The following is a 10374-nucleotide window of genomic DNA, read 5'->3' on the forward strand; positions in this document are numbered from 1 at the left end:
CATTTTAGAGGACCTATTCTTGAGACGACTATAATATACTTGATATGTCTATGATAATGCCTCGGTAATATGGGTCGAGCATGAGCAGAGCACCGTCTGTCCAATGGCCCATTAGATATCCTTTCAATTCCTCCAAATTCTTACTACAGATTCATATACTAATGATTTGTTCTAATATATTAGATGTATCTCGGTGGTTTCAGCATTGGGTGCCTCGACAACGTCTATATGGGCACAAAATATATGCCATGCTTCAGAGTATAAACATGTTAATGAATTGCCAAGGGATTTGCAGGAGTATATCTTCGAACCCCGCCCATGAGCTGACCTGCTTTTGTTTGGATTGCCTCAACTACCGGTATATCGCGAGAGTATGGACTATACCGTGCAATTGCCCAACACTTGAGTCTACGGGACGCGGGAGAACAACGGTCCGGGGTGTCCAGGGCATGGTGCGGGACAGTCCTCATAAGCATAGCAAGACAACCTCCCGTCGAGATGGATGGAAGAAGTAACATATGTTCTTCCTTGAAAACCGTTCACTTATGGCATAACTGCAAGCCCGGCGTTGGCACCCAAAACAGCGTTATACTTCGGAGTCCTGGCAGCATTGGTTCGAGCTACGGGGGCAGCTCCCCAACGACTCATTTGATTACATTATCATTTGCCAGAGGGAACGTTAGTATTGCAATATAGCAGACCAGAAAGCACCCAAAATCACCAGCCTGCTCCACCAAACAGATACACGTATCCCACTGCTTTTGCAGGTGACCGGTTTCGCCGCCAGATCACCCGATTTACATCCTCCCATGTCACGCGCGGAGACGGTAATATTCTCCACAGCCTCCGCGGTAAATTCCAGGGAATAAGGATTGGGCACGGCACGCTCCACGACTGGGCAGGTCTGGTCGTATTCGTTGTAATGGGGCTCCGACACATTGAATGCAACGGCATTTCCACTGCCACAGTTCCGCTCCTCGAGGAGATCAACGGGCATACCGCCCTCCGCAATGGCAAAGACTAGGCTCTGCCAGGGCTGCTGCGAGTAATGTTCACTCGGAGTCCCGGGATCTGTCAGCGAGCAATTGTGTTCAAAGCCAAATCGCCATTCGAGCTCCCAATGGCCCGTGGAAAAGTTCATCAGTTGAATGGGGAAGTCATGGAAGATGACTGGATCTGACGGCGCAGGGCCCTCCGAACACGACCCGGTTCTCTCCACACAGCCAAAGATATATCCTATACCCTCGTAGCTGGCTGGGTCAACTTGGCCAAAGGCACCAATCCTGGCGACTAGTACGTGTGCAGTGTTTGGAAAATACCGTGACTTGCTAACTAAAATACAGTAATTGGGACGAGGGTGATGCAGGCGAATTCCAGCTTCATATGAGCAAAGCCTTTGATTTGTGGGAGGCCTCCACCGATTTTGCCGCTCAGGAACTCTTCAACGGCTCCGATGCATCTATTGCATCCCTCGCCATGGCGATCAAAGGTGGCCAGATGATCGATGGCCTGATTCCATCGGACAGCGAGCGGCTGCCACGATACAGTCGCAAGGAGATGCAAGAACTGATCCAGAGCTCTTTCTATTCTTGCGCGATTCCTCAAATCTGGTAAGAGTCGGGCCAGTCCGTCTTCTGGCTGGACCCAGGCGACCAGAACTGTGATGATGACAGCAACCCGGTGTCTGACTATATATTCGACACCACTGCCGAGATCACCAAGGCCTGCTACGAAGGGAAAGCATACTACCTCGTCTACCCAGAAGGTAGTGCGTCTAACACCTGCCAAACACCCGGAGGCGGCCAGGGCGTCTGTCGTCCATACAAGTTTGATGCCCCCAATTGGGTCGAATCCACCGGGAGTTATTTTGCCTCGATCGATGATATGCTTGCCAGGTGAGTGATTTTCCGACTCTTTGGTTTGGGTCGCTAGCGAAGCTAACGTTTCGGGTATAGTTCGATCCGTTCGTACAATGAGAATGGCGGCAAGAATGGCTGGGATTTAAAGGATATGTCCACGCTGGACGAAGATAGTCTCCGGAAAGGACGCTTTATTGAAGAGGAATTCCGGGCTGCTGGTCGCAATCGCATTCCTATCTGTAGTGGGGAGGAGGCATTCTTGAACTGGGGCTACAACTACGATGGTCACTATCCTTGCAACTAGGTTGGTGCACCGGATCATTCCTTCATTAGTGACTTTGTTTTACCTTTGTTGCTTCTGTCGATCGTTGCTTAGGAGTCAATTATACCATAGTTAATCAGATATAATATACAGAGAGCGCTCCAGTTGGGCTTGCTAAAGACATAAAAGCTAATAAAATATATGTTCCTATGCCACTTTCCAGATTTATTCGACTATAACAGCAATGGGTTCTACCTGTCCTCTTCCTCTCGTCCTAATTTGTATGGTATCGTTGACTGAGATCCCTTATGAGAATACGGAAATGACTATTATTTAATAGGAGAAAGATCGTACGCAATTTAACATATCATACTTCCTAGCTATCTAAAATTATAACGTTAGTAATTATTTGAAGGGCGCTGAACTTTAAGGAGGGCCAGACTGGCTTAGCAAGATCACGTTTATTTAGCCGAATGTTTTGAGCAGTTACGGCCGAAGAGATCTACTCCAGGCGGTCTGTGATAGATCTAGAAGTAGCTGCGACTTCTTATTACGCCTGGACTGCTCCGTCAGTAACCCGAGAGTAATCAGCACACGCACCGGGCGCGCTCATACCACGATCCCAGCTGATCCCAGAGCGAAAAGCAGCGCTATCCTAAACCTGTTCCGGAAATGGACAGTCGACGCATTATAGTACCTTGTATACTACGCATATCTGGATCTTTCCTGATTGGGACTGCTGAGTCATCTATCCCTGCACCGAAGGGGAAATGCATCAACAATAGCCAGGTACGGAGTGCTTAGGTATACCAACATAAAGAAATAACCCGCTAGTGACCGGCATGTTGAATCGATGGTGGATCAGAGGGTCCTAGCGGATAGAATGGTCTGAGTCGTGATGATATCAGCCTGTTACAGATTGATGACGGGAACCATGGACGGCATGAACTGGTTCATCCGACACGAACACACCAAGGAAACAGGAACATAATAACAACAACAACAATAATGATAATAATAATCAAACTGACCGGCCAGAGAAGAAGCAATATGCAGATGTCACCCGGAGCATATCCACGTCTGAATCTCGAATGATCGTGAAATATCTTCACCGTCCGGCGTTTCATCCTCCTCCTGCTCTCCACCTCCTGAATCCCTTCATCCTCCTTTTCTCTTTCGACTTCGCCTTTACTTCTCCCTCTGTTCGTCTCCTCCTCTCCTCCTACATTCTTCTTCCTCTCCCTCCAATCGTCCACTCATTACCAGCGTTCTTGTTCGTTCCCTGTTCTACCCTTATCCACCGATGATCCTCCCCCTGAACCCCTCTCCATCCGTCTAGCTCGAGTGGCTCGATCGCAGCTCCGCCCTCGACCATCTCCCGTCCCATCCGTCATTCACTCTCCTTTTCTCTTCTCTTCCCTTCTGTTCGTCGTCTCCTCCTCTTCATCATCATCCGACATGAGATAGTGCTCTGGTAGTCATCTGTCCTTCGTTTTCATCTTCCTCCCCCCCGCCTGTCCTTCCTTTGGCGGCTGGTTTCGTCTTCGACTGGACTTTTCGAAGCTTCCTCTCTCCTTTCGCTTCCATCACAGTCATTCGATATGATTGTCCCTAAACCTCCCGTCAGCCTGGAGGGTCATTGTTCTGTCATTCACGATAACACTCTCTACACCTATTCCGCCAACGCTTTCCTTTCTATCCCTCTCGAACGCAATGCCTCCTGGTCCCGGTTGCCCATGGCCAACGTCCCCGTCTCCGATGCCGCCTGCGTGACGGGCGGTATTGAGGGTAAAAATGACCAGGAGGCCCTCTATGTCGTCGGTGGGACCAATGCCAGCGGGAACCCCCCCGGCCTGCAACGGTATTCCTTCAAGGATAAACAGTGGAAGACCATCGGCGCCGTCGACCTGAACATGTCCAATCGGACCTCCCATAAGGCGGTCTATCTCAAAGCATCCGCCTCGCTGCTTGTCTACGGAGGCCATCTCGACGACGTGTCCGTTGGCTCCTCCGATACCTTCGTTATCAAAACCGCCGCTCCCTACAACCTCCTCTCCTATTCCGCCGCCAAAGCTTCCCCCGCTTATGTCCCCGTCTTGCTACCATGGAACGACCACCAAGCCGCCCTGGTCGGCGGCGAGCGAACGCCAGAGGGCGTCCACCTGTTCGACCCCGACAACGGTTGGCAGACCTCACCCGTCTCCCTCGCCGAGCCGCTCTCCGACGATGTCCAATGCGCCATGATCCGCGGCTCCGATGGAAGCAAAGTCCTTCAGTCCTTCGACATGAGCGTCTCCCCCAACACCGTCACCAGCCTGGCCCTACTCAACCCCGGTGGAAAGCCCGCACGGCCCGGGAAGCTCGTCGGCCAGCCGACACGAAAGAGAAAGAGAGGCATCACGCTGAAAGATCTCCCCACCTACGACGACACGCTCGCGTCATCCTCAAAACGACAAGACTACTCCCTCGCCCAGGGTGACAACAACCTGGTCGTCATCTCCAGCGGCGGGGGCACTGACTCCCTCGCTATCTTCAACCAGTCCTCCAACAGCTGGGTGAACGCCACGAAACTCTTCTACGGCGATCAATCGCAACAACAAATCCTCGCAACGGCCACCTCTTCATCCCCGACAGCCACCGCGACCGGCTCCAGCGAAGCAACCACCACCGCGGCCGGCGGTGCAGCCGACTCCGGAACAAACAACACCGGCACCATCATCGGCGCGACCCTGGGCAGCATCCTCGGCCTCGGCGTCGTCCTGGTGCTCATCCTCCTGCTCATCAAGCGCAAGAAGGACAAGCAGAAGCGCGCCGAAGCCCTCGACAAGGATCGTCTCAGCTTCCAAGATCAGGGCGTGGAACCCCTGACCCAGTCCGCCTACCCCATGGCGAAGAGCCCCGCGCCCCTCGCCGCCTCATCCGTTGACTCGCTCGCCATCTTCTCCGGCAAGGTCGGCGACGAGAAGTCCCCCCGATCCGCCGGCGGTTTCCCCGCCTACAACAAGAACGCCGCCCCCAAGCCCAGTCCTCTGAGCACCATCCAATCCAGCCGTGACGCCGCCAGCACCCCAGGAACCCTAGACAAGGCCATCGAGGCGCAGGATTCCGTCCCCGCCGGCGGCCGTCCCGGGGACCGTCGCACCAACGAAGGCTGGAGCAAGTACTTCCAGGACAACAGCGCCACGAACCTGGCCAGCATGCAACCCGAACCCACCACAACCACAGCGACAGCGACCAAGTCCGAAGACCGCACCAGCGTCTGGCCCACAACAACCCTCACCCCGTTGAACTTCGCCTTTCTGGAGGAACCCAAGCCGCTGGGTCGCGTCATCAGCGGCAGTCCCACCACCGAGCACGCCGCCTCGCCCAAGGACGGCCGTCACATCGCCATCCCGGAGAGCCAGTCCGCGCGCATCTCCAGCGCCGACTCGGTCAGCCTCGCCTCCGACGACGGCGATCACTTCCGCGACGATAACAACGGCCACCCCTCGCGCAGCTGGCTCGGCCGTCCCCCCAGCAGCACCTACAGTCGCAGCTACTACAACCCCAGCAGCCGCGATCTGCCGTCCGCCGTGCCTGCCCCGTACGAGTCGACCCGCGCCAGCACCAACACCCGCGGCTCCAGCGTCGTCATCCCCGACACCCTCGAGCCGCTCCCAACCCGCAAGAGCAACGTCAATTCCGACATGAGTTGGCTGAACTTGAACGCTGACCGTTGATTCGTTCCATTCCGTTTCCTCCCTCACTCCACAACCCACCCTACGCTCCCGCTCCTCTCCTCCGCTCTCTCCTTATCGGAATGACTGTCGGATCGTCACTCCCTCTTGCATCGTCCGTCCTTCGTATATCCCTGTCATCGCATGTCGTTTGCCGTTCTGATCCCGATCGAGCGTTCAAGCGTTCCTTTCCCTGCTGTGCCGTTCCATCCGTCCGTTCTGTTTTGTTCTGTTCTGGTCCATTCTCAAGCCGGTCATTGATGAATCTTCATCCATCTTTTGTTGTCTACGTACGGGTAAAGGATCTGGTGTTCTCCTAGGTTTTTGTATATAGAAGTTTTTTCTGGTTTGGGATCAACTTGCAGTAACTCTCATTCAACGATCGATCTGGTCCGTGTACTACCGCCGAATCAACCTTCAAATCCATTCAAGCATAAACTCATAACTCATTATCATGTTCCATTCTAACAAAACGTACCACCACCAGGTCAGAAGACCGACTCGCGTCTCCCTCGCGGGGGACTTGAGTAATTCTCCTCGATCTCATCCGGATACATCGTCCGTCCGGGGGGCCCATGACTACTCGCCCTCCGCGGCAGCAGCGTCGGATCGCCCCGGCGTTCCCGACGCAACGAGCGCTCGCGCATGAACGACGCCCGCTCGCGACGTTTCTCGTTCGCGTGTTTCCACTGTGCCACGGCGCCTTTCACCCCCAGCGCCGCGAGCCCCACGCTCGCCACGTCGGACAGGTTGCCCTTGAGGCGCCGCCGGCGCGCCTCATCTGGCGAGATGTCGCCCTCGCGCAGCATCTGCGCCGTCCGTTTGTGCTTCTCCATGCTCTCGTGTAGGCCGTGCGCGGCATGGATAGTCGCGACGGTGGCGAGGCCGCTTGCGACGAGCGTGTCGCGGGTGAGTTTACGATGCCGCCGGTCTTCATCGGTACTGTTGTCTGCGTCAGAAGCGTGCTCTTGAGGTCGGGCTGTGTGCGTGCTGCTGCTGCTGCTGCCGCTGCTGCTGCTAGGGTTTGTGGTGGATGCGAGGGGTCGACCTACGTCTCTGGAATGCCTGGTCCGTCTGGACGCGCCATGGCGGCCCCGTCCATACTCGCTGTCCCAATCATCGTCATCCGAGTAGTAGTAACTATCGCCGTCGTCGGGTCCGCCATACCGCGAGGAGCGGTGTCGGTGCCGACGATGGGGATCGTCTCGCTCGCGCTCCCGCGCCTTGTCCTTGCTGCTGTCAAGGCCGAGCGCCTCCAGCCCGCGGCTGATGTAGTCCGACACGCTGCGACTACGCTGGCGCCGCCCGTCGTAGCTCCCGTCGCGGGATAGGGAGCGGCCGCGCCGCGGACGGGACCGAGACCGCGAGTAGCGGTTCCAGGCCTCCTTTCCGGCGGCGGCTAGGGCGCCGGTGGCAGCAATATCGTGGACCCGGCTACGACTGCGATGGTGACGGCCGCCCTTGGAGCGGGAGCGGGAGCGCGGCCCGTTGACGAAGTGGTTCGCGGCTAGGCCAGCGAGGGTGGACTCGATGATGTGGCGTTTGGAGTGCTTGGAGGGGTCGCGGTCGACGAGGCCGTCGGTTCCGCCGGCCGTGAGAGCGGCCGTAAGGATGCGTTTGCCCTTCTCACCGGTCCACTCGCCTTTGTCTTTGCGGAGACGGAAGGCCTCGACGGCGCCGGCGGTGACGGCGGCTTTGACGGCTTGTGCAATGCGCTGCTCGCTCCGAGCGCGACGGTGATGCCGCGTCGGTGACGGCGAGTACGAATATGACCGGCCGTGGTGGTTGCGCCGGCCGCGACTCCGACTGCGCTCGTCGCGGTGACGGGAGCCGCTGGAGGCGGCGGAGCCGAGTCCGAGGGCGCTGAGCGCCTGCTCGGAGAGAGACTTGCGTCGACGACGCGGGGGCGAGCGGCTGGTTGATGGAGAGCGGGAGTATTTGTAGTGGCCGTCTGGGGTGGTTAGCTTGGGTGTAGTTGGACCTTGGGGCTACATACAACGGTCGTCGTGGTGCTTGGATCGCCGGCCCCTACTGGGACGGTAGTAGTAGTCAGAGTCGTCGTAGTAGGGCCCGCCACGGCCGCCGCTCATTGAGTGAGAGCGTCTCACGCCTTCCTGGACGGTAGCGACTCTCTGGTGTCGCGGCGGAGGGTAGTCATAGGCGTAGTCACCGGGTGGGTAATCGCGGGGGATCTCCTCGATGGACTCGTCGCTGCGGTCATAACGAGGGACCATGTCCATGTGAGAGGGGTGATTCCCGTAGTAGTAATCTTGGGAGTGGCCGGGCCGTGAGGGCCGATCCCGGGTGGGGGGATAGTAGGGACGTTCGTCGTAGTAGGCCATGGTGGCGGGGGGTGATTAGGAAATGAGGCTCATGGAAGGGAAAAGGGAAGAGGGAAAGGATATGTCGGAGAAAGCAGATGGAATGATGATGGGGAAAGAGATGGAGGAAATAATTGAAATAATCTTGGGAGAATACGAGACGCAGTGTGGCGAAGGCGGGGCAGCCTTGTGACGTATTCAGAGATGGTGCGACAGGGCGTTTCGGGGCAATGGAAGAGACGAAACCATTCGACCGCGAGAACAAGGGATGCGAGGCAGCAGGTGTTTGAATGAGATGAGAGGAGCGAAGAGAGAGTTGGAGAGTCGAAGGCTGAAGTTGTTGTCGTTGTTTCTTTATATCAGGGAAAGCGAGCTGATTAACCCATGACATCATCGCTCCCGCTCCGAGCATCGAAAGGATCAACTGAAGTATAAGAAAAGACGCACTTCAAAACCCGTCGTCAATCCTTCGATGTGGGAGACTCACTATATAACTTGTCATAAACACCTTTCCCTATGTGTTCCGGACCCAGTGGTTCGTGGCCCCATGAGTGCCGCCGTACCATGGTTCACTGGCATCGGAAGAATGTAGTGTCGACAGAAGGGATCGTTCATTGCCTCCATAAAACATCGTCCTCACGGACGCTTGTAAGATACTGTACATCAGGTTCCATGCAATCCAATCAACCAGAACATAACCAATTATGACAAGAAATGAACGCTGAGGGGCTATGACAACAAATACCGATAGAAAACATCCAAGAAAACAACCATGCCAGATCCTGTAAATAACATCCAAGGAAAAATTCAATGTATCCATCTTCCATCAATTGGTACACAATCCGATAAATGGAATGATCCAAGCGATCATCCAACTTTTCTGGCCGGAATTCCCGGCAGAAAGCGCTCTATGCCAACTCTATCCATCATTTTCAGACGATAGAAGGGGAAAAAAAAGCCACGGGAAGTGCCGCACAGCAGTCGCTCTCCTCATGGTGTCATACGACATCTGTAATCAACCACGCTTCTCCAGCGGGTCAGATTACGGTCCGTTGGATAGACGAAAAGAAAAGGAAGGAAACGGAAAATATATCCGTACATCCGTCCATCAAGGTCATCATGACATGGTCCCGTAATGCTGCGCACGGCGACTACCGCCGGACGCCATCGAAGTCATTCCCGTCATGCGGTCGTACGCATTGCCGTCGATCTGGCTCACCGATCGGCTGTGGTTGTACGAGGATGTTGAAGCGCCGCGGCGGGCCGTCCACCCTCCTTGACCATCACTCTGCATTTCCTCCGAGTGCGTCCGGTGTGTGCGGATGTGTTGCTTCATGTTGTCCTTGCGGGTGAACGCCTTGTTGCAGATCGGACAGTGGACGCTCTTTTCCCCCGTGTGCTTCTTCCCATGCCGGGCGGCATGCCCGGACGTGGTAAAGGTCGCGGAACAGCCGTGACTAGCCGCGAAGGGACACGGGTACTTGTTCTTTCGCGGCTTGGGGGCGAGAGCATCCTTGGTCCCGCCGATCGACGCGGGCGGGGACGGAGGCTCGCCCCCCGAGTTGGCACTGAGTCGTTTCTCGGGAGATCCCGCGGCCGACGCGGGATAGACGTGGGACTCAGGTCGGCCAGATTGGTAGTAGGAACTGGTGGTCGTGCTGCTCATATAGTCGTAGGAGCAATCAGACGAGCCGGGGGAGGCGGGTTGGGTGGTTTCCGAGGCTGGCCGGGGGATCATGGGTGAGACGGCCCTCGACTCGTACGTCCGTCCATACCGAGACTCGGACTGGTAGTACGTTGGTGGATAGGGGTATGATGACGGGGAATGGTGTCGAGCGGATCTGTGAGACGATCGAACGGCAAAGGCGGGATTATCATCATTGTTCAAAATAGACACAAAGCTCGCCTTGCAGCTAGCCATTTTCTGTAGACCTCGATGGTGAAGAACTATAGAGGAATTAGCCGGGTACCCTTGATTTATCTCTCCGGAGGACAATGTCTATCCATCGATCATCCCACGTCTCCAGCACTCCACACCAAATCAGGGGAACTCCCAAGGCCGGGGAAACAGAAGTACGCACCGATTTCTTCGAGGATGTTTGTCCTTTCGTTTCGTGTAACAGGTACCCGAACGATGGACGGGCACTCGGGGGCAGATCTCACAACGACCCACCGGCGACTCGAGGGGGGTTCCTGGTCGTCGTATTTGTGCTCGG

The 10374-nt window shown here is 55.9% G+C and overlaps 4 protein-coding genes across 4 annotated transcripts; 2 read left to right on the forward strand and 2 right to left on the reverse strand.

The window, feature by feature from the left end:
- Window positions 1-1623: 1623 nt before the first annotated feature.
- On the forward strand, window positions 1624-2131 carry BDV59DRAFT_18629 (uncharacterized protein). The gene is made up of 2 exons (XM_073690999.1): window positions 1624-1895; window positions 1956-2131. The coding sequence occupies exons 1-2, from the start codon at window positions 1664-1666 to the stop codon at window positions 2003-2005; spliced, it is 282 nt and encodes a 93-aa protein (XP_073548688.1). The 5' UTR covers window positions 1624-1663; the 3' UTR covers window positions 2006-2131.
- Window positions 2132-3575: 1444 nt separating this feature from the next.
- BDV59DRAFT_18666 (uncharacterized protein) lies at window positions 3576-6126 on the forward strand. Its single transcript, XM_073691061.1, has one exon. The coding sequence runs from the start codon at window positions 3723-3725 to the stop codon at window positions 5838-5840; it is 2118 nt and encodes a 705-aa protein (XP_073548689.1). The 5' UTR covers window positions 3576-3722; the 3' UTR covers window positions 5841-6126.
- Window positions 6038-8425, reverse strand: BDV59DRAFT_18689 (uncharacterized protein). Its single transcript, XM_073691099.1, has 3 exons — window positions 7834-8425; window positions 6316-7788; window positions 6038-6224 (listed from the first exon to the last, which is right to left on the reverse strand). Exons 1-2 carry the CDS (start codon window positions 8177-8179, stop codon window positions 6326-6328), a joined length of 1809 nt encoding a protein of 602 aa, XP_073548690.1. The 5' UTR covers window positions 8180-8425; the 3' UTR covers window positions 6038-6224; window positions 6316-6325.
- Window positions 8426-9126: 701 nt separating this feature from the next.
- Window positions 9127-10374, reverse strand: BDV59DRAFT_18644 (C2H2-type zinc finger protein). The gene is made up of 2 exons (XM_073691030.1): window positions 10240-10374; window positions 9127-10105 (listed from the first exon to the last, which is right to left on the reverse strand). Exon 2 carries the CDS (start codon window positions 10077-10079, stop codon window positions 9276-9278), a length of 804 nt encoding a protein of 267 aa, XP_073548691.1. The 5' UTR covers window positions 10080-10105; window positions 10240-10374; the 3' UTR covers window positions 9127-9275.

This window comes from Aspergillus ambiguus (assembly GCF_047715705.1).
Source record: "Aspergillus ambiguus strain CBS 117.58 unplaced genomic scaffold BDV59scaffold_12, whole genome shotgun sequence".
Classification (NCBI taxonomy): domain Eukaryota; kingdom Fungi; phylum Ascomycota; class Eurotiomycetes; order Eurotiales; family Aspergillaceae; genus Aspergillus; species Aspergillus ambiguus.